Source organism: Cyanistes caeruleus, chromosome 9 (genome assembly GCF_971803275.1).
Source record: "Cyanistes caeruleus chromosome 9, bCyaCae1.hap1.1, whole genome shotgun sequence".
Lineage (NCBI taxonomy): Eukaryota > Metazoa > Chordata > Aves > Passeriformes > Paridae > Cyanistes > Cyanistes caeruleus.
In genome coordinates, this window is record NC_141709.1 from 32,839,238 (window position 1) to 32,861,836 (window position 22,599).

At 49.4% G+C, this 22,599-nt stretch overlaps 1 protein-coding gene across 5 annotated transcripts; it reads left to right on the top strand.

Moving 5' to 3' along the window:
• Positions 1–22: 22 nt before the first annotated feature.
• Positions 23–22,451, top strand: PGM1 (phosphoglucomutase 1). 5 transcript variants are annotated; one of them, XM_086841584.1, is made up of 14 exons: positions 23–91; positions 718–793; positions 1,001–1,109; positions 1,675–2,228; positions 12,544–12,706; positions 12,967–13,113; positions 14,069–14,194; positions 14,666–14,856; positions 15,176–15,330; positions 15,806–15,921; positions 19,054–19,189; positions 20,679–20,862; positions 21,123–21,257; positions 22,208–22,451. In XM_086841584.1, exons 4-14 carry the CDS (start codon positions 1,983–1,985, stop codon positions 22,295–22,297), a joined length of 1,689 nt encoding a protein of 562 aa, XP_086697710.1. In that variant the 5' UTR covers positions 23–91; positions 718–793; positions 1,001–1,109; positions 1,675–1,982; the 3' UTR covers positions 22,298–22,451. The 5 variants fall into 5 exon arrangements, with proteins under 5 accessions (XP_086697710.1, XP_023788068.2, XP_023788069.1 ...); XM_023932300.2 differs by having other exon boundaries at positions 718–2,228; XM_086841583.1 differs by lacking the exons at positions 23–91; positions 718–793; positions 1,001–1,109; positions 1,675–2,228 and adding exons at positions 5,303–9,432; positions 9,551–9,811.
• Positions 22,452–22,599: the final 148 nt, after the last annotated feature.

Below are 22,599 nucleotides of genomic sequence, written 5' to 3' on the forward strand. Positions count from 1 at the left end.
AACAGCACTTAATTATTCTCAGGGCAGCTGAAATAAGATGACTGAAGTGCACCAAGTTTAGGCTGCAACAGCAGTGAAAACCAGCTTTGAGGTACTAAGAACATTCAGCTTATTATATTTTTCTGATCCCTCTAAATACCTGTTAATGTGGAAAAAAAAAAAAAATTATGACCCTGACCACTGGATGCTTAAAAAAGTGTTTGAGTTTAAAATAGCCATTAAATGTACGTGACCTCATGTGTGAGGGCAGCAAGTAGTGTTGCAAAGTTATTTTTATCTGCCCCAACTGCTGCTCTCTGCTGTTACTCTGCTGTAATCTTATACTGGGCAAGTAAATGTCAGTGACAAAATGAGAGCTGGGCTCTGATTTACACACTCAGGCAGGATTCCTGGTGAACTTTGAGTTTTCCATGGTTTTTCCTTAGCAAGTACCACAGGTATCGTTTCCATTTTCAGAATTGCCTGAAAGAAGTTGAGGCCCCAAAAATATTTGGTGATTTTTAGTTCTGACTGAGCTCTCCAAATGCTGCCTCAGGCAAGGTGTGGGTAAAGCAGAAATTCCCAGCTCCTTGTCTAAAAAGGAGTTGGGAAATAATGAGACACTGTGTGGAATAGACACTATAGAATGAGCAGTCCATTATTTACATTTCTTTTGTTTGTAAAATCAGCCTTTTTAGATGTGGCAGGAATTCATATGCAACCCTCTCTGCATTTTAGGAAAGGAATGGTTGAAGCTGAAAGAAGGGCTTAGCTGAGAAATCACTGCACGTGGAAAGAGTTGGGTTTGCTGCAGGTAAAAAACATGGCACAGCACTACACAGGGAACCTCATTTATTTTCTGATCCTCCTACTGCTAGGAAGGGTTTAATTATCTAATTTTTGTAAGTGAGGACATATGCAAACTCTCCATGGCAGGTTCTACCTTTCCTGCTCTGGATGAGGTGAGGTTGGAGATCTTGGTTATATCTGCAGAGTCTTTTTCAGTTTGCTCCAAATCCAGGTACCACCAAGACAGAAAAATTCCAGCTTCTCTTTTAAGGTTGAACACAGGCACCAGCTTATTTTCTTGGAGGGAAGATATTTAGGAGAAAAAAAAATCCCTTTAACAGGTAATTTAAATTTCTGGAATGTTACCTTTCTTTTGAGAACTAAAGCTGTAACAAAATCCATCTTCTTCAAGGCTTTGCTGGGGCACTGGGGGGCTCCTGCTCCTGTGGGGTGCTCACTTGAGGCCAGGGCTGGTCTGTAAGGGCTGTGGGGACATCCTGCTAGTGGCCACAGGGCCAGGCAGGGTCTGGAGCACCTGGCACAGCTGGGGGGGCTCACCTGGAGCAAAGGAGGCTCAGGGGGGACCTTGTGGCTCTGCACAACTCCCTGACAGGAGGGGATAGCTGGGGGCATCAGGTTCTGCTTCCAGGGAACAGCAGGAGGAAAAAGGGCTTCGAGTTGTGCCAAGGGAGGTTTAGATTGGATATTGGGAAAATTTCTCGATGGAAAGTGTCTGGTCCTGGCACAGCTGCCCAGGGCAGTGATGGAGTCCCCATTCCTGCATGGATTTAAAATCCACGTGGATGTGGCACTGAGTGACATTGGTTAAGCGGTGGCATTGGGGAACAGCTGGACTTGAAAACCTTAAAGCTTTCCTAAACCTAAACCTTTCCGTAATTCCATGAGACTGACTTGGATCGAGCAGAGCACCAGGACACGGGGCTGTGACAGGGGGCAGCGAGGACAGGAGAGGACAGGACAGGACAGGAGACAGGACAGGAGAGGAAACAGGACAGGAGAGGAAACAGGACAGGAGTGGAGTGGACAGAACAGGAGAGGACAGGGCAGCACACAGATGCTGTGGCCGGTGGGCTGCTGCGTGCCCGGCGGGCGGTGCCTTTAAGGGGCGGTCGCGGGGCGGTGGCTGTGGCGGGGCCGGGGCGGCCGCGGTCCGGGTTCCCCCCCCGGCTCCCGGAACTCGCCCGGCGCCGGCCATGGTGCAGATCGTCACCGTGAAGACCAAGCCCTACGGCGACCAGAAGCCGGGCACCAGCGGGCTGCGCAAGAGGGTGACGGTGTTCCAGAGCAATGCCAACTACACGGAGAATTTCATTCAGAGCATTCTGGCCACCGTGCCGCCCGCGGAGCGCCAGGACGCCACGCTCGTGGTGGGGGGCGACGGCCGTTTCTACATGAGAGACGCCATCCAGCTCATCGTCCGCATCGCCGCCGCCAACGGGGTAAGCAGCGAGCGCTCCGGGATGATCTCCCCGCCCGCCGCGGCGGAAATCGCTGGCGCTCGGCGTGTCCGCGGCGTGGAAGGAAGGCGGTGAGTGGCAGATGAGCTGGCGTGGGACAGCTCGGGTCCAGGCAGAAAACACCCCCGGCAGCCTCTCCCTGCCTGCTGGAGAGGGAGGATATTGGCCGGGGTGGAGGTATGGAAGCAAACACGACTTGGCTCTAATTCCTTCTTCTTCCTTCTGGCTGGCGTTGGGTTTTCCAGCTGAAACACCGGTGAGGTGTTGGGAGGGAGCAGCGTTCCCTTCCACAGCACTGGAATGCATCTCGCTGCTGGGGGATTCCTCCGTGGGTTTGTCCTGCTCCTGTCACTCGGTGGCCCAAGGGAATCCCAGCAGGGAATGTTTGTAATGGGAGGATTTCCCCTACGTTTACTCTTTTCCAAAGGAAAACTATCCCCTTCTCCTGGGACACCAACACCAGCATCAAATATTCTTCCTCATGGGCCGCAAAGGAGAGAGGGGCTGAGGGTGCTGGTGCTTAGGGTAGAACCTCAGAGTTACTTATTTCAAATTCCCAGGTGCCCCAATGCCTGTAAATATCTGACTTCGTAGGAAAAAAAAAATAATAATTTGGGATTGCTGCCTTTTTAGGGCACAAAGAAGGAAATAACTGGTTTGGATTATTTTTAAGCCATATAGAAATTTGACTTTTGTGATTCCATAGCCCAGCATCCCTGGATGCTATGTGCACCTCTGGAAGTGATGGATAGGGCAGCCTTCCTTCCCTGATGGAAAAGCAGCAGGCACCGATTTATTCATGTGTTCTGGGAGGGGGTTGGAGCTGGAATATGCAGCATTCCTGCCCGAGTGCACACACAGACAGGATCCCTGTGGATCACTGTGAATAAGCAGAGTGGCAAACTTGTTCCCTGGGATGAAGTGTGAGTTTGTGCAGGTTTTTGGATGTGCACCCGGGGCCTGGTGGGATGTGGCAGCATTCCAGGCACCGACTTCTCCACCATTTACACTTCAGCTCCGTCCCAGAAGCAGAGGCCTGGGGTAGAGCCGTGCTGGGGTCTGATGAGGTGTTTTGGGAAGCGTGGAAGGCCGGGAATGTCTCGGATTCTCCCCTGGACCGTGCAGTCACTCACGTACATTCAGGGCTGAGCTCGCTGCCAGAGCTGCAGCAGCGGGTCCCAAGGGCTGCCCTTGCCAGCAGGAATTTGCCTCGGAGCGTTTTACCCACGTGAATTCCAAGTGCTGGGACAGAACTGGCTCTAAAGTCAGAAAATGTTGGGAAAAGGCAGGAAACACGGGAGGTGGAGGAAGGAAACTTGTGGAAGAATATATGGGTTAATAAATGAGCAGCAGGTAAAGCCTGGATAAGTAACCAGAGGTACAGCAGGGCAGAGCCACTGGAAACTTGATTACAGATATTTGCTACATTTTAGCAGCTCTGGCCTCAATAAGTCAGTGCAGAAACTGCATTGCCAAACTCAACAGTAGAAAAACTCTCTGGTCCCGAGAAATGAGGTGACTAAAGCCAGAGGGTTTCTTTAGCAGATGCAAAACACTGGTTTTAAATAAATTTTGATGTGTTTGCCTTGTTTTGGAGTGCTTGAGGGATGCTTGGTTTGTGGGGTTTCTCTGTAATTGCAAAGATCAGTTCCCTGGTGGTTACCACAGTGTAGTTAAGTAAAAGTCTCTGAGAATCCTCTTTCCTCATAGTGAATATGAAATGACTGGAATTTCCCTGCCCTTCAAAGAAAAGGATGGACAGCTCCATTCATGGTAAGAAAGTGCCCTGCAGAACAGGAACCAGCACATGAAAATGTTCTTGCAACTGTGGGTTTGTCCAGGTGCTGGGATTCAAACATCTGATTCCAGCAGCCAGGTCTGGGGGGAAACTGTGGCCTCATGCTGAGAAAAGCTGAGTAATACTAAGAAAACTGCTGGAAAAGTGCATTTCTGGTCCTGAGGATTAAGAGGTGGTTGATAAATGCTTTAAAATCACGTGGTGTTAAGATCAGGTTGAATGGTGCTCTCCAGGCACAGGACAGACCTGAGGACCACAATCTGTAGTTTTACAGCGTAAAAGGAAAGGATGCTAAAATTAGCTTGAATTTTGTCTCCACCTGGAGTGGTTAATATGGAACTCAGTGTTTATTTTTAAGTAGCAGCTACTCAGTTTGCAGTTATGAGATTAAGGGGTGTTTATCTAATTTTAAAGTTTGCATTTCTGTAAGTAAACTGAAATGAAGATTGTTTGCCATTCCTAGCTGGCATCCAGTGTAACCTACCAGCTTTGTTTTGGTCTGTATGCCAGCTTTCCCTGATATTATTCCCACATGGTGAGTCTGACTCTTTAATTACACAAATCAGATCTTCACAGGTCCTGTTGGAGCATCTCTGATCAGCAGAATTGTGGCTGTGCAATAATTTTATGTCAAAAATGTCAGAAACTGTAAATCCAGGTGCGATCATAGAACCAGCACCAGGCTGATCCAGTGACATTGTCACCTGCTGTTTCCCAGATTTACTGTGCCCTTGGTTCCTTCCTAACTGAGCACTTTTCCAAGTGCTGCAAAGTTGCCACACTCAGGCACGTTGCTGGAAGGTGTTTTGAGTGCCAGGCTGTGCCTTGCATGTTAAATAGTGCCTGCTTTTGTTTTATAGCTGCAGGACCAACAGGGCTTTTATTAGAAATGCTGCTCTCTCCCCCAGGAAGTTTGGGTTCCTGCCTTGGCTGCTTTAACCTTTCTCCCCCCTCAGTTACCCAGGGAAAGCAAATGTTCAAACTTCTCACATTTATTTGTCACTGCTCTCCTTTGGTAGCTCCCTTTTTCTTTGTGCTCTTCTGCTACAGCTCCCAGACCAGTTCCCACTGAGATCTTCCCTTTGAGTGAAAGCTCCTGGGATTAAAATCATCAAAATCAAGTGCTCATAAAGAAAGTTCTTCCAAAAAGCAACCCCCGTGTACCAGGGTTAGATGTGGTGATGCTGGATCCTCCAGGCCAGTAGGAAAAACCTCAGTTTCTGACTTTCTTATGGTACTATTTTTCCCAGAGGCAGAAGGGGAAATTGAGATGTGATATCTAAAGTGAGGAAATAAATACCACTTGTAGATATTTCCTGGCTGCAGATGATGTGGGTTTTAGAAGACAGCAGCTCTCACAGGCTCTTTTTACACCAGCTTAGACTCTTTTTGCCTGTAAAGTTAATTGGCTTATGTCAGTTTACAGTGGAAGGTGATTAAGCGGTCAGGTTGTCCAATTTCAGTGCCCCTTTGGAATTTTAAACTCTGCACTCATGAAACTCCAGCTCAGAGCAAGAGCTAAGGTGCTTTGCAGTTAATCTCTGCAAATCCAGCAGGCAGAGTTGAAATTCATCCTAGCAGGGATTTAGCTGTAATCTCCTGGGACAATGACTCTGCATGAGCAGACACCTCAGATGGGGCTGGCAGGGCAGAAATGCCTTCCCTTTCTCAGGGCAAAGTTTGGGATAGGGAGCTGGGCTGGAGAGCTGCTATCCATGATTTGAGCTCACCAGGATTGAGAAATGCATCCTGTCATGATCCTGAGCTGGCCAAAATATTGATCAATGCTTCAGATGAGGAGCTGATACGTATTTTAGAAATAAACAAGAGATAGCTTTGATATCAGTAAGAAGTTCAAGGAATTCAGAAATAATAGAAGTGAAACGTGTACACTTACAATACATATTCATAATACAAATTGCAGAGTAACAAAATAAACAGCAGATGTGATGGGCAGAGGACAAACAGAGTTGGCAGGATCATTCAGTTATCCAGAAAAACATTGTTTCTCGATTTTAAAATAAGTTTGTTGTAAGCAAAAATCAGGAAATGAAGCCTCAACCAGGAGCACAAGTCCTGAGCTGGGGCACCAGGCCTCAGAGAGGATCTGGTGTGGGAGATTCCAGCAGGAATGGCTGGAGTCATTCTGTGGGGAAGAAATTCCTCCCTGTGAGGGTGCTGAGGCCCTGGCACAGGTTTTCTAGGGAAGCTGCGCCTGTACTTGGATCCCTGGAAGTGTCCAAGGCCAGGCTGGACAGAGTTTGGAGGCACCTGGGATAATGGAAGGTGTTTTTTGGGTTCAGGTGAAGATTTTCAAGAGCACCCAGGGCCAGGGGCTCTATCTCAGCAGGCTGGAGCCAGAAATCCTGGAGCATTGAGGAAATCCTGCTGGAATCCCTCCCCTTTTCCCTGGTGCAGGGGCAGGACCACAGAGATAAAATGAGATAAAATACAGATTTGGGTGTGCTTTGAGGGGCTGACCTTTGAACAGAAAGTTTCACAATCCTGGTGGCTGGTGTGTGCTTCCCTGGAAAGGAAGGCTCAGCCCCTGTCAGTGGGACAAACCTGGAGATGGGGATTCATTCCCAGCTCCTGTCTCTGCCACCCAACTTTTCTTTTCAGCTGTGGCAGGAACAGAACAGTCTCTCAGTTCTGGAGTGATTCATATGTGAGTTCACTTCTGCTGTTGAGATGGTGCCAAATATCTTTCTTTCCCTCTGGAATCTCCACAGCAACTTCCAAACTCAGATTTTTAATTGATTTTTAATAGAAACAAAGCGTTTTGCAGTGGGAGCAGCACTCCATGAATGAGCAATAACACACTTGCAGTCTTATTTATTTTTCCTGGGCTCCATTTGTGCTGGCATTACCAAATGCCACTCCCAGCAGTGGCTGCCTGCACCAGAGTCATCCTCGGCAGAAAGTGCTGGATTTTGGCAGCTGCTCAGAGGGGCTTTCCAGGGCTCTTGGCACCCTCTTATGGCCAATGTGCAGGGACAGCACCGGCACTGGAGCTTTCCTGGGGGCAGGAGTTTGGGAAATGGGATTCTGCCTTAGAGAAGAGTCACAGATGAAGTCTGAAGTGTTTTTACTCCATTTGTTGCCCAGTATTTCAGGCTGAGTGTCTTCTTGACCCAGCACAGAAAAGGAGCAGAAGGAGATGCCTGTCACCAACTGCTTGCTGTCAAAAATTCCTGCAGAGCTGGAAAAGGAAGCTTGGATTTTTTAGTGAGGAGTTACCAGGAGGAGGATTATGATATCTTTGTTTGCTGTGCCAGAAAGGGAGATATCCAACAGATTGTAGAGAAACGCTTCCAGCTGCAAGGCAAATTATGCACTGGCAGGGCTTACCTGGAGAAAAAGATTCCAAGAACAAGTTAGATCAACTTCCAGGAGGAGATCTGGGTGTCTTTATCCAGTTGTGGGGAGGGAGCAGATGACCTGAGTGATTTGTAATGATCAGCAAATCCTCCCAGATCACGGATCAAATGACCTTTCCCCAGTCCCTGCCCCAGTGCAAAGGTGCTCAGCACCCACCTTTGGTGACATTTTGCACCTCTGAATCCTCTGGCAGCCGTATGATCCCCAACCCCTGACCAGTTACTGGTGATTTAGTTTGTCCCAAACAGTGTTACAGGGAAGCCCTGGGAGCAGGTGAGCACCCCAAGAGTGGGGCTGCTGTGGCTGTCCTTGTCCCTGTGCCTTTTATTCATTATTTTGTATTTCATTAAATCAAATGTGCTTCACTTTGTGTACATAAACATGAATGACCTCCTCCCCTGCTTAACTGAGTTTGATTCTTCTGTCTACTCCACATGCACTGCATTACACACAAATCCCAACCCTCCACAGGTTTTCCCTGTCAGTAAATCCAAGTGCATCCCGTGTGAGGCCTCAGGAGCTGGTGGGTGTCCTGTGCCCTCCTTCTGTCACTTAAGGCCATGGCATTTCCCAGGGCAGCAAGAAGGGAAAGAGCTTGCTTAGGCCTTTTCCTGCCAGGTGTAATTTTGGGAGCTGGATTTTGGGTTCTGTGCCACTAGAGGGAAACCTGGGCCTTTGCATGGGAATCAAGAGAGCTTCGAGATGCTGGAATAGTGTGGGTGGATAAAACACAACCCGGGTTTGCTGTCTCACTGTTGGGGTAAAAGATGTGTTGGTTCACACAAATTATCCAAGTCCATTTTAATGTGCTGATGGATAAATCAGGACCTTGGGGACATGGTCAGTGGTGGCCTTGGCAGGGTTAGGGGTTTATCTGGATTATCTCAGAGGACTTTTCCAACCTTTATGGTTCTGTGATCTTCTTTGGAAGAAAATGTATCAATTACTGGAACAATGACAGAATCAGCACCACAGGAGAATCCCTGAGCACCTTCAGACCTGTCACAATTCAGCTGTGTGTACACATCTTTTCCCTGATTTTAACAGTGGGACAAACACAGACATTACCAAGTGTCTGTTCCTTAATTGCCCCAGTAATATCTAGAAATTGCTTCCAGCAGCTCAGGCAGAGGACTCTGAGTGTTGCTAAAGAGGCTTGGAGGAAAGGCTGATTTTAGAATCATGGAATGGTTTGGGTGGGAAGGCACCCTAAAGCCCATCCCATTCCATCCTCTGCCATGGTGGTCAGGGACACCTCCCACCATCCCAGGCTGCTCCAAGCCCCATCCTACCTGGCTTTTGACACTTCCAGGGGTGGGGAGTCCACAACTTTCCCTTCATTTACCTTTCCCATGCCTGGAAAGATGAAGTTTCACAGCAGTTTCTTGATATCCGAGTCTGTTCTGTGTTTATGCTGCCCCACAAGGAACAGCATTAAGGGATGCAGTTTTCCCAAGCATTTGAGAGCTTTTTGTGGTTTTAATCTGCGTGAGGCTTGCTGGGGGTGTTCACTTGAGGCTCACGAGGTTGTTCCTGCTGGAAATTCTGCCTGTGTTTGAGGCAGCCGTGGGAAGTCAGGTTGTCAGGGCAGGAGTCGCATGAGCAAACGGGAGGTAACGGATCTGTTCCCTTCCATTTTAAGAGTGACCTTTAACTCACCAGACTTTGCAAAATAGCTCCAGCAGGATCCTGCTGGAAGTTTGCCTCCGGAGCCCCAGCGTGCGGCCGGGCCTGGCACTGCCCTGCAGATCTGGGAAAACACCAGAGCGGTGCATCCGAGCGGGGCTGGGCTGCTCCCACCTCCCTGCCCCAGGAAGATCCACAGGGATTGACACCGCTGGGCTCCATGGCATGGCTGGGAGCCGTGCCTGTGGCAACCAGGAGGTGACAGAGAGGACAGGAATCCTTTGCCAGCCTCGCAGTGAGGGACGGCGGCGTGGAATTGTGCGTTCTCCCTGACAGTGATCCCCCACCGCAAGTGCGAGGACACGGCTTCAGTTACGGAAGGTGCAAGGAGCTATTTTTGGGTGTTCAACTCCTGCCTCATAGGTGGGCCATTGCTGTGTCAAGGTTGGGGGTTAATTTTGGCATATTTGACTTTTTAAATGCATCTATGTGAAAAAAGGACATGGAAGACGCTCCCCTGCCTCTGCTGACGGTGCCAACAGCTCCTTACAGTGACCAGAAACCGGGAACCAGCGGCTTACGGAGGAAGACCTTCTACTTTGAATCCAAGCTGAACTATTTGCAGAATTTTATCCAGAGTATATTTTTTTCCATAGACCTAAGAGATCGCCAAGGAGCCTCTCTGGTGGTTGGAGGTGATGGGAGGTACCTCAATAAGTCTGCAGTGGAACTGATTGTCCAAATGGCTGCTGCCAACGGGGTTGGTAAATGTTAAACGGCTGAATTCCTGTGGGGAGTGGCTGAGAAATGCAGAAATCCATCAGAAATTAGGCACTGTGAGATTTAATTTCCCCAAAGGCTTGAATCAACTGCTAATAGTGAATTTGTCAATGCTTTCAATGGCAGATCAGTTGGGGAGAACAGAAATTACTGGTTTTTCACTCAAAGTGTTGCAGTTGGGTAGAGAATACACGGGGAGAAAGGAAAATAAATTCTGCCTGGGGTTTGTGTGTTCTTGTTTTGTGCTTTGACATGCCCCAAGCTGTTGGCACCTGTGGATTTTTCAGTCTTTCTATCAGAATATAAACCCCTGACACTGTTCAGAAATGAAGTAACAGGGAGAGCCACCAGAGTGGCAAAGGAAAAGAAACAACCATGTTTTTCCTTTCTCACCAGGTGTAAGTTGTGGGATAAATGCTCAGGGAGCTTTTGAAAATTGATATGAGAGTCAGCAAGTGAGTGATAGCCTTTATAGGGAGCTCAGTTGTGCTGGAATTCTGTGTTTTGGAAGTAGAGCAAGAAGCTTGTGTGTTTGTGGTAGATTGTGGTTTGTCTTTGCTTCCTTCTGCTTTTTAAGAAGGTTCTGCTGTCTGTCCTGGATCTCTTGGTGCAGAGCAAACTTTGCAGAGCAAACAGATTTTAGGAATTTGACAAAAAGCCTGACTAGGACATTGTAATCAATAGGAAAAAAATAGGAGGAGATAATTTTATTTATTTAATTTTAAAATTGGCCTGTTTTCCATCTTGTGGGGAAAAAAACCTTCAGGCATTGCAAATTAATGTCTTCCTTCAAAATCAGTGTATGGGCTGAGCAGAAGAGGTGGAAAATGTGCACAGAGCCAGGCTTGGAGTGCCTGACAGCAGGAGAGATCTGCTGGTGAGGGGCAGATCAGGCTCATCTTCACCAGCTCAGAATTTTCTCTCCAGCACTGGGCCCAGGTCTGCCTAAATGGGACTTAGGGGGTGGTTTGGGTATTTTCTGTGGATTTTTCTCCTCAGTCTGGCTGGTGCCTGTCAGTGTTGTGCTTGTGGTGCTCTGGATGTGAGATTGGTGGCTTGGGCAGCTGCAGCCACCAACTTCCATGGCCTGGAAAAGCTGTTCCCAGTGTTCCTGGGGGGAGGAGGGGCTGCAGGAGGTCCTTGTGTGCATCCTAATGGGACTGTCAATAAAACCAGGGCGGAATTATTGTCTGGATGGTTCTGAAGTGCTGTCAGCCAAATTTGCTGCACAAAGAGGGTCTGCTTTGAGGATTCCATGAAAGGTGTTTCTCCATCATTGCAAGCTGAGGTTTTCCTCATAAGAAATTCCAGACTCAAAAAGGATTAAGTGTAAATCGTTCAGCACATTGTTACACTGAGCAACCTTCCCCAGTGGTTACCACAAAGGATTTAGCATTGGATGGGTGGGGAGTGGCAGCTGAAAACCTCTGGAAGCCAAGGAGGACCCAAATCACAGAGCAGCTCACATGGAGATGAGTGTTTCTTCCTCTCCTTCCTTGCTGTGGGGAAAAGCTGCAGTTCAGGTGTGCAGGGAGGGCGAGGACAGGGGATTTGATGTGCTCATCCAGGTTTCCTGCAGCTGCTGCCTGCTTTGGCAGGGAAAATCCCTTGTTTGCCCTTCCTCTGCAGCATTCCTGATGTATTGATGCACAAGGGTGCTGCAGAACGTGACTCAGAGGGAAACTGGGGAGCTGGAGGGGAAGTTTTGAAGAGGAGCTTCCTGGAGGTCCCATGAGTTCTCAGGGAAACTGAAGGAGCAGGGTTTGGAGGCTGGAATAAAGCACAGGACAAGGTGTTTCTGAGAAAGGGGAAAAAGCAAACCCTGTGGAGACTGGGCTGCTTCAAGTGAAACATGAGGTGCAATAAATGAGTGGTCAGTGTGTGGGTGCAGTCAGGGCTCATGTTGGAGTGGGCAGCTGGAGGCAGGGCTCTCACTTTGGGTTTTTAAAGTGTTTTTTTCACATTTCTGCTGTTATTTGCTAGAGGTGCAGCTCTGCCAGCAGCTGGGCTGTGACAGCTAGACCATGCAATAACTGATGGGCAGCGAGGCTGGGGCTTAGCACCTGGCAGTGCCAGGGGACAGGAATTACAGCCATCCTGTGCCCTTGGCTCAGCACCCACCATGCCTTGGGAATGTTCCTCTTGATTCCTGCTTCAGATTGAATGAAACCCCTCCTCTTTTCCCAGTCTGTTCTGGGTCTGACCCCTGGGAGGAGCCTGGTGTGGTTTTAAATGCTGTCACCTCATCTGGGGGCTGTGGGAAGGAGTGTGCTCTTGCAGGGAATTATCCACCTCCTGGTTTATTGCCTGGATTCTGATGCTGGTGTATTGCTCAGCACATTGCTCTGGATCCCATCTCAGTGATACCCCCGAGCTGATGGGAAGGAGGCGTGCTGCCTGCTGCCAGCAGGAACCTGCAGCTGCTCCCAGGATGTTCCTATTTGTGTTCTTTTGGCTTCTCTCTGTCCCACTGTGTGTTTTGAAGGTGAATTTGGAGGCCACAGCCAGAGGGAATGCTGTTTTTTTGTGGTGTTTAATGCCTGGAGAGCTCAGCCCTTCAGTACATCCACGTGCAATGCTCCAGGAACGGGGTCGCACCGTGGCGAGCTTTGGCAGGAGCAGGGCTGTGCTTCACCTGCCAGTGAAGTTTGGGGTTTGGGCTGGGTTTGGGATCTGGCCTCACACAGCTTTGCTCTGCTCCTGCCCTCTCAGATCGGGCGCTTGGTGATCGGGCAGAACGGGATCCTGTCCACGCCGGCCGTGTCCTGCATCATCCGCAAGATCAAAGCCATCGGGGGCATCATCCTGACCGCCAGCCACAACCCCGGCGGGCCCAGCGGCGACTTCGGCATCAAATTCAACATCGCCAACGGAGGTCAGGGCACTTCCTGCTTCATTTGAATCACTGTTATTGTGGTTTATTTCTTGTGCCCACCCCAGAATCCAAATTTCTGTTCGTATCCCAGCAATCAGTGCCCTGAGCAGTGGTTTCCCTGATGGAGCAAGTGATGCTCCTCTCCCCCTGCTCCCTCCCAGGAGGGTATTCCCAGCCCAGGTCTTTGCTGTATTCCTGAAGTTCACTCCTCTTGCACTTGGATTCTTTAACATCTTCCCCTTGCCCATTTCATTTTGCAGGTCCTGCTCCTGAAGCCATCACGGATAAAATTTTCCAAATCAGCAAGAAAATTGAGGAATATGCAATCTGCCCAGATCTCCAGGTGAATTTGGGCACCATTGGGAAGCAGCAGTTTGACTTGGAGAACAAATTTAAGCCATTTACAGGTAAATTAACATTCTTCCTCTTGGCAAGGGTGAGGGATTGTGGTGTTTCTGTGGCCATTCTGACCTCTCCCTCTCATCTGTTGCATGATCCCAGTGAGGACATTGCTCCTGGCATTTGTTTATTTGTTGATTTTTGATTTATATAATTTTCTGTCCTATAGAAGTTTCTACTTTGGGAGCAAAATCTTGATCCATCAAACTTCCCTAAAATCAAAAGTTGCTTTTTCTGCAAGGCAAACATATACTTGAAAACAGAAAAATGCAGTTAAAGTGCATTTTCCTAATTAAAAACTACAGAGTTTAATCTTTCAAATGATTTTTTTTTTTATGGTTTCACATATAAAAGTTGTCCCTGTGGGTGGGAAAGCTGTTACATTTCACATGTGACTTTGGTCAGTCAATAGTGAAATATGAAAATAAATTTAAAAAGACTTCTTAAAAATACTGCAAATATTGTTTTTTACCACCTCCTGCTGCTTGTAATTAACAAAGAAATAAGTTAAAAGATGATAAAAGTTGGTATTCCCCTCAGTCTCCATTTCTTCATAGTGGGATTTTTATGCTGTATTTTGTTTTTATGTTGGCTGCAAAGATACAACTTTTTGAACTATTAAGTTCACACTTCCCATTGACTTTGGTGGAAATTAAAGATCTGATTTTATATACATATTTTAAAATGTAATTGAAGTGGGACTGAGCACTCTTGAAGGAAGTCCAGGGAGCCTTATCTGGGAACAGAGTTTGCCTTAAGGATTTTGTTGGTCCACTTGTGACCTGATGAGCAGTGAGTGTAATTTAATTCCTAATTTAGCCCCATTATTCCTGTCCCTGTTCTGATTCTCTGGGGTGTTCAAGGGCTTTGTGCTGAGCCCTGGCCCTTGGCTCTGAGGAGCCAAGCAGGACTTGGTTATCACAATTCCAGGCTGTGAGGGCTGATCCCTGTCTCCTTTTCCAGTGGAAATTGTGGACTCTGTGGAAGCCTATGCCAACATGCTGAGGAGTATCTTTGATTTCAATGCCTTGAAGGAGCTGCTGTCAGGGAAGAACCAGCTCAAGATTCGCATCGATGCCATGCACGGGGGTAAAAAGGGCTGGGCTCGGGGCACTGAGGGGTCAGGGGTCCTTGGGGATTTGTCACCTAATTCAGACAGGAAGATTTTCTCTGGAATTAATATTGCAAGTTTGAGGTTTGGTTTGTAGCATACTGGATTTTTCTTTTCACTTTTTCTGTCTTGTGTTATTTTCTTTTGTCAAGTGTTGTGTTTTGGGGGTTGGAACGAGCTGATCTTTAACATCCCTTCCAACCCAAACCATTGCAGGATTCTGTGAAATGTTTCATGAAATCCTGGAATGGTTTGGGTTGGGAGGGACCTTAAAGCTCATCCAGTTCCAACAGGGACACCTTTCCAGCTTGGCCTGGGACACTTGCAGGGATGGGGTGGATTTTGATGGGTGCTCCTAAACCACAAAAGCCTTGAAGTGACCCAGGGTGAACAGCCTGGGGTGGGTGGAGCCGTGGCTGGGCCAACTCCTTCCTCTTTTACCGAGACAGTTGTGGGCCCTTATGTGAAGAAGATCCTGTGTGAGGAGTTGGGAGCCCCAGCAAATTCAGCTGTGAACTGCACCCCCCTGGAGGACTTTGGGGGCCACCACCCTGACCCCAACCTGACCTACGCTGCCGACCTGGTGCAGACCATGAAGACGGGAGAGTATGACTTTGGAGCTGCCTTTGATGGAGATGGGGTAAAGGAGCTGCTCAGAATTCCCCTTCTTTCCCTCTAACCAGCTCTGGGGACTGAGGTGCACCTTTTCTCTCCCCTGTAATCATGAGTGAAGTGAACCACTCGCTGCATTTGCCACCACAGAAATAGTTGGATATTGTGTCAATAAGCCCAAACTGTATTTAAATAACTTTAAAAAAAAAGAAATCAGCAGGGAGGTGAAACATTATGGAGCTGCTGCTGTGTAACCTCTTCAAAGCTCTGTGTTTATTACAGAAAATCTCTGGGAATGGGCTGGGCCCTGGGCTGAGCAGGGAGCTGATCTGTGCTGTCTCCCCCAGGACCGTAACATGATTTTGGGCAAGCACGGCTTCTTCGTCAACCCCTCCGACTCGGTGGCCGTCATCGCCGCCAACATCCTCAGCATCCCGTACTTCCAGCAGACGGGCGTGCGCGGCTTCGCCCGCAGCATGCCCACCAGTGGAGCCCTGGACAGGTACCAGCCCTGGGCAGGGCACAGCACAGGCAGCCCGGGGTGCCCCTTGCCCGGGATTTCAGCCGGATCTGCCCCGTGTGTTCGGTCCGGTGGGGAGCGCGGCGGTGCCAGGGCGGCAGAGAGGATTAATGGGTTAAACCCTGCCTGGTGGGATGTGGCACAGCTGGGCTGAGCTCTTGGCTCTTTCTTGTCCCTACAGATAAGCCCAAACAAATGACTCTCCCCACCCTTCTTTTCCTTAAATTTGATAGTGACGCTTTTCTTGGTGAAATGCTTTGAGATCTGCAACTTAAAATTGCTTTGAAGAGGTGTGTGTTTGTATCTGTTCTGTAAATGCACATCCCACCCATCCCCCAGATACCACACTGGGATGAAGCAGAGGGATTGTACCAAAGCAGTGGCACCCAGGAGAGCTGCAGATCCCATTTCCCCTGGGACAATCCAGGGATGTGACTTGGCCTTCTTACCTTGGCAGGGTGGCCCAGGCTACAAAGATTGCTTTGTACGAGACTCCAACGGGCTGGAAGTTCTTTGGAAACTTGATGGATGCAAACAAACTGTCTCTGTGTGGAGAGGAAAGTTTTGGGACTGGTAAGTCAGCATTCCCAATATCACCCATGATGGTGTTTATTCTTTAGGGCTTGGAATTTCTCTTTCATCTGCAGTTGGTAATACTTGTAAAATATTAAAATATAAAACAGGCTTGGAGGAATTAGGGTGGAAAATGAACACAGTGATAAAGGTTTTGTGAGGTAGGAGCTCCTTCTCCTCTGGTTCTCCAGGAAGGCACGTGGAGATAGGCAGGAAGTTTGGGGGCCTCTTTAGTAGCCTGGTCACTGAGTCTGTGGGGATTAAATGCAATGCTAAATGTATTTTTCAACTCTTGGTCGCCAGGAAAGCCTTCTCAGTGTTTTCATTTCTGGAAAGAAATACGGGTTGGAGCACGGAGTTTTATTAGGGAAGGTTTCAGGTCACTATTAAATCTCTGAGCTTAATAGGGCCCTCGTTTTCCTGTTCTGAACACAAGGTATGATTTATAAAGTTTAAATTAACTCTGCTTTTGAACAGTCTAAGTGAGTTACTGAGTCACTGAGAAACAAAGTGAACATCACAAGGAGTTTACTGGGGGTGTGCAGGGAAGTTGACAGCAGCAGGATTTGCTCCAGGTCAGGGTGCTCAGGATAGCCAGGATTCCCAGGAGGTCTCTGCATTCCCTGAGTTCTCCCTGGCATCTCCCCTGTGGTTTTGTGTCCTGCCTGTGGAAATGGAACCTTCTCTGCAGGCAGGGCCCTGCGTCAGCACCAGATTCCTGCACAAAGGCTGAGTTTTATCTGGTCTGAATTCTCCCAGAGATGATGTTTTCCCTGTTCTCTAAGGATCTCTGGTGGGATATGCAAGGCACAAGGTCCTGAGGGAATTTCTCACTCAAACCTGGTGTGTTTTCATTCCACCACCCCAGAAAAACCTTTTAGCTTGTGTGTGGGTGCCTTAAACCCCCAAATATCTGAAGTACTTTGTGGAGCTGGAATGCAGAGCTTGGCAGGAAAGGATTACCCCATCTTTCCTGTGGCTGAGGAAATGGGATCACAGCTCTAGGGAAGAGCAGGTTGCTGTGGGGCTGAGCAGTCTCCAGGGGCAATATTTTTGCAGTCAGATATTACTCTGATATGTAGGACTGGGATTTGGCTGTGGGTTGGAAGGAAATGTGAATTTCAGAGAACCTGGTATCTCTGTAAAGAAATCTTGAAGTAAATAATGAGTAAACAAAGATTCTGAAGTTTTGCCCTGAGTGATTTCAGCATGTGCTGAGTTTATATCCTGGACCTTGGCTAATGAGAGAGCACTGGTTGCTTCAGGAGATAAATAAAATCGAATTCCTGGAGCTGCTGATGGGAGATGATCTCAAAGGAGCAGCTCCCCAAAACTGTCTCTACCTTTGCATGAGCAACAAGCTCAGTTTCTCTCCATCCCCAGCAGGTGAGGGACTGCCTTCCAAATCAAAGTGATTCCAGGGGCAGCAGGGGCTGAGAGAGAGGTTTGGGATTTTGGCCAGGCAGCAGCACATCCATGTGGTGGGAGCTGAAGCACTTTGGGGGACCAGATTGGGAAAGGGCTGAGGAGTGTTGGACTCCCCTGCAACACAAAGGGGTTTGTCCATGTGGCAAAGGCACTTAGGAAGGAAAAAGGAATGAAAAGGGGTGAGGAGGTTGATAGGAAGTTAATGAGGAGTTGTTTGGAGCTGGGCAGAATGGGAGTGTTGAAGGGGGGAGAGGTGAAGGAGCAGCCAAAAGACCCAGGAAAAATTGAAACAAACTGTCAGGCAGTGGGACTGGAGCACAGCACAATTAGAGTAATGCGACATGACAGAATTCCTGCTTGCTTCCTTGGGTGTTTTATTCCAGCAATAAGTTGATACATCACATGGGACTGGTGTTTATTTAGCATTCCCCTCCATCACCTCTGCCCAGCTCTCTCCACCGTGAGGGACCGTGGGGATAATTTATGGCCACATCCACAACAGTGGGGTTTGTGCAAAGCACCACGTAACCCCTGCCCTGCCCCCAGCTCTTTCCCAGAGGATTCCCACTCTGGCACTCCTTCAGAGGGTGGCATGGCAGCTCTGGAGTGCTCCTGGGATTTCTTTAATACCTGTTTGGAGGTTTTCCAGAGTGGGAAGGAGAAAACTTTGCATCTGTGGGGCACAGGGTGGGACTGGCATGGCAGAGGCACCGAGTGTGGGCTGGGTGTGTTCTGGGCCATATTTAATTTGGGGGCTGTGTAGGGTCCAGCACCTTGGGTTTCCCAAGGGGTCAGTGTTGTGTGATCCCACTGTGCTTCCAGAGCAAGGCTGGGCTGGCTCTGGCTGCTTCCTGCTCTCCTTGCAGTGCCAGCCTTGGGGGAATCCACAACAAGAGGCAACAGGGACAAACTGAGACCCAGGAAATTCCACCTGAACACATTTTATGTATGGGAACACATTATTGTATGGGATTGCCCAGAGAGGTGTGGAGTCTCCTTCACTGGAGACAGTCAAAAATCTGGATGCAATCCTGGGCCCAAAGATGGCCCTGCTTGAGCAGGGAGGTTGGACCAGATACCCCACTGTGGTCCTTCCAACCTAACCCAGGTTCTGTGAATCCTCCTTTAGCCAAGAGAGGGGCTTTTCCAGCCCCCAGTGAGAGCAGGCTGGGGGCTCTCCTGGTCTCTGCAGGTGGGTAGAGCCCCTCCCTGCCCTGCTCTTGCCAGCTCTGGTGCTGCCTGCCCTGCTGCTCCTCTCCCCATTCTGGGGTGATTTTGGGGTTGTTGGGGTTTGGCTCCTCAGGAGGGCTGACATTCCCCTTGCTGCTGGGCCAGGAGATGATCCCAGGGAGCTCCTTGGCAGACAGGACACAACAGCTGCTGAGGAGTTTATGTTCTCCTTCCCAAGCAGCTCCTTTGCATTTGCCTTTTGTTTTGTTTTTTACTTGATGCCTTTTTTACTGTGCATTCCTTCCTTGGGAACAGAGTTAAGGATGTGTGAACAATGGGTGGGTGTGTGTTAAAAGATGCCAAGTGTTTTATCTGAGCTGGAGCAGATGAGATCCTGACCCACTTTAAGGATACAGCAGGGATGGAGCTCTGGCAGTGTGAGCAATGCAGCTGCCAGGGGATGGGGGTGAGGAGGCCAGGTGGGGACTGGTGTGAGAGGAGTGGGAATTGTGTCTGTGCTGTTGCTGCCCTCAGGCTCCGACCACATCCGAGAGAAGGACGGGCTGTGGGCAGTGCTGGCCTGGCTCTCCATCCTGGCCGCCCGCAAGCAGAGCGTGGAGGACATCATGAAGGACCACTGGCAGAAGTACGGCAGGAACTTCTTCACCAGGTGGGGAAAGTGCTCCTGACACCTCCCATTGCCTGTCCTGGGCCAGAGCAGAGCCCTGATGGCATGGCGGTGTCACTGAGGGGCTGTTCCTGGGTCATTCCATTGCTATTTGTCCTGCAGTAATTTAAAACACTTGGCAGCATTCCTGGGTGCCATGAAATGATTCACCATGACCCTTCATAGTGTCCAGCTCTGGGTTGTTACTCCAGACATAAATCTGGTACCAAAGTCTGGACATTTTATACCTGCAAAACACCTTTTTTTTTATTTTAATTGAGAATTTTTTTCCTTCAAGAGTCATTTTTGCCATGGGATCAATATTCTTGAGACCCCACATCACAAGTTAATTTGTGATATATATCTTCAGTGACAGCAGCATCTCATAGAATGGAGATGAGAGGGAGCCAACCCCTGTGGCTGTTACTTACCTGGTTGAGTTCTTATCCAGTCCCCAAATACTGAAATTTAAGCTGCAGTAGACATGGAAGATGGCAAGGGAAGGAATAAGAACCAGACTGCACACAAGCAGAGGTGGGAACACTGTGAAAGCATTAGGCAGAAATCTTTCAGCTTGGAAGATCTACATGAAAATCCTGTCTCAAATCGCCAAGTGAAAGAACTTGTCTTTCCTTTGTTGTTTTTTTTTTCCTTCCCCCCCCTGAAAAAAGCCAGCACACATCTGAGGCATGGAAACCTGGGGAAAAATGCCAAAGTCTAGGATAAAAAGGCAGCCTTTTAGCACTCGAGGTATGTGTGCAGAGCACGCTGAGTGCAGGGGTAGGCGGGTCAGGCGGCAAACAGAGCGGCACAAATCCCGCTGGCAGTGGGAACACGGAGTCTGGGATCCTGGAGTGGGCTCCAGCCGCTCTCTGCTGCCTCTCCTACCCAGGCAGGGACATCAGAGCTGGCACTGGATGTTTTCCTGGTGCAGTCACAGCTGCAGTTTGCTGTGGGGATGCACTGAGGGTGTTCACCATGAGGGAGCCGGTGGGGTGCTGTGGGCAGAAGTGGAGGAAATTCTTGGCAGGCAGTTGGATCTCGCTCTGTGATACTCGGTGTGAGACAGCACTTTGTGCTTTCATCTCCTGGCACCAAATGCCTGTGAGATGCTGTGCTGTATCCCAAGGATCTGTGTGGATGTGTCTGCAGGGCTGCACATGGATCCTCTTCTCTTTTCATAGAATCCCACACTGGTTTGGGTTGGGAGGGACCTTAAAGCCCATCCAGTCCCACCCTCTGCCATGGCAGGGACACCTTCCACTATCCCAGGCTGCTCCAAACTCCATCCAGCTTGGCCTTGGACACTTCCAGGGATCCAGGGACAGCTCCTCTGAGCAGTGTGTCTGGTGCTTTTATGTGCCTTTTCTGCCTGTCCTCCCCTCCAGGGTGGGAGCAGAGAACACCCACAGAGCTTGAGAAGGGCATCTCAAACCATCCCAACTCATTGCACCCTCCCCTAGCTAATCCCTGCATGTGGTGCTGGCTGCAGGTACGACTATGAGGAGGTGGATGCAGATGCTGCCAACAAAATGATGAAGGATTTGGAGACGGTGATGTTCGACCGCTCCTTCGTGGGGAAGCAGCTGTCGAGCGGGGACAAAGTCTACACAGTGGAGAAAGCTGACAACTTCGAGTACAGCGACCCCGTGGATGGCAGCATCTCCAGGAACCAGGTGGGCACAGCCTGGGCTGAGCTGGGACTGTTTGCTCCGTGTCCTGTTTCCATGAAGAGCAGGGGGGGTTGGGAATGCTGTGTCTGGCAGGCAGCCCCTGGCTCTTGTTTCAAGTTCTAGGACTGACATTAATCCCTTGGGGAGAGGAGCACAGGAGCCTTCTGTGGCTCCCTGAAGAGGAGGGATGGTGCAGTGACAAGCACCTTGGCTACCCATGAGCACAGAGCTGAGAGGCTCTTCCCTCCCATGTCCCCGAGCAGGGCTTGAGGCTCATCTTCTCCGACGGCTCCCGCATCATCTTCCGGCTGAGCGGCACCGGCAGCGCCGGGGCCACCGTGCGCCTCTACATCGACAGCTACGAGAAGGATGCTCAGAAAATAAACCAAGACCCTCAGGTGGGTGCTGCAACTCAGTCCTGCCACTGCTGGCTGCCAGAGTTCAGCCCTTTCTTAGCCCTGCTTTGCTTGGAGCAGTGTGGAGGTGTCAGGAATTTTGGGAGCCAGAGGTTTGGTATCTTTCATCCTGGTATAAAAAAAAAAAGCTCAGTGTGGATTCCTGCGAATCTCTCACAGCTGCCTCTGCCACAGCACGGTTTTCCTGTCTGTGTTAGCCCTGTGCCTGCTTTAAAAAAAAATCAGTGGGATGACAGGACTCAGCTGTACCTAAGGTGAGATTGCCCTGTTCTGTACTGAGTTCAGCAATGTTCTGCAATATCATTTACAAATGCTGCTGAGCTCTTGTAAGCACTGGAGGAAAAGGATCCTCCTCTTGTATTTAGGTTTAGTCTGGATATCAGGAAAGAGGTTTTCACCCAGAAGATGGTTGGACACTGAACAGGCTCCCCAGGGAATGGTCACAGCCCCAAGCCACAGCTCCAGGAGTGTTTTGACAACACTCCCAGGGACAGGGTGGGATTGTTGCAGTGTCTGTGCAGTTGTACTCCATGATCCTCAGAGATCCTTCCAACTCAGGATATTCTCTGATTCTGTATTCCCCAGCAAACACTCTTTGTGCCTAATTCATTGTGCCATAATTGACAAAAAACCTGAAAATCCCCCATTCTGAGACCTGGGGGGGGAAGTTAGGATTTAAATGTCCTGTGCTGAGGTGGAGTTTGGGATACAGCACAGGGAGGGTGGCAGCAGCACCACTGGAGCTTGGGATTTTCTCTGAGCGCTGCATCCTTGTCACTGGTCCCAGAGCTCAGGTTGGGAGCCCAAAGCAGCCTTTGGTCAGGAGAGCCGAGCTTTGAGTGTCCTGGGCTGATCTGGGTGCTGAGGGGTACAGTGTGGAAGGGCTGCATGTGCTGCTCTGCAGTTCTGAGCCCTCTCTTTCCTCCCTGCAGGTGATGTTGGCACCTCTCATTTCCATTGCACTGAAACTTTCCCAGCTCCACGAAAGAACCGGCCGCTCCGGGCCCACCGTCATCACATAGAGCCCCCCTGTGCTGGAGTGTGCACTGGGGCAGGCAGGCAGCCCAGCCCCTTCCCTTGTCAAACTGCCACTGAAAGAGGAATATTGATTTTCTCCCTGTACTTAAGAACACTGTTTTGCTGCTAAGGATAGCCAATAAACCCCAGCCCTCAGCACCCCTCGTCCCCTTTGCTGCCTCTCTTTGTCCCAGCGCTGCTGGCAGGTTTGGTGTGGTGCTCCTTACACAGCCTTTGGGTTGTGGGCTTCTGGTTTTTCCTTAAGCAAAAGGCTCTAGGAATAACAGAGACACTAAATTCTTCAATA

What these genes read in the sequence shown, in the direction of transcription:
- PGM1 (XM_086841583.1), top strand. Translation starts at nt 9,554, where the DNA reads ATGGAAGACGCTCCCCTGCCTCTGCTGACGGTGCCAACAGCTCCTTAC. An exon ending in AAATGGCTGCTGCCAACGGG is followed by an intron (nt 9,812 to 12,543) that starts GTTGGTAAATGT and finishes CTGCCCTCTCAG; the next exon opens with ATCGGGCGCTTGGTGATCGG. An exon ending in ACCAGTGGAGCCCTGGACAG is followed by an intron (nt 15,331 to 15,805) that starts GTACCAGCCCTG and finishes TTACCTTGGCAG; the next exon opens with GGTGGCCCAGGCTACAAAGA.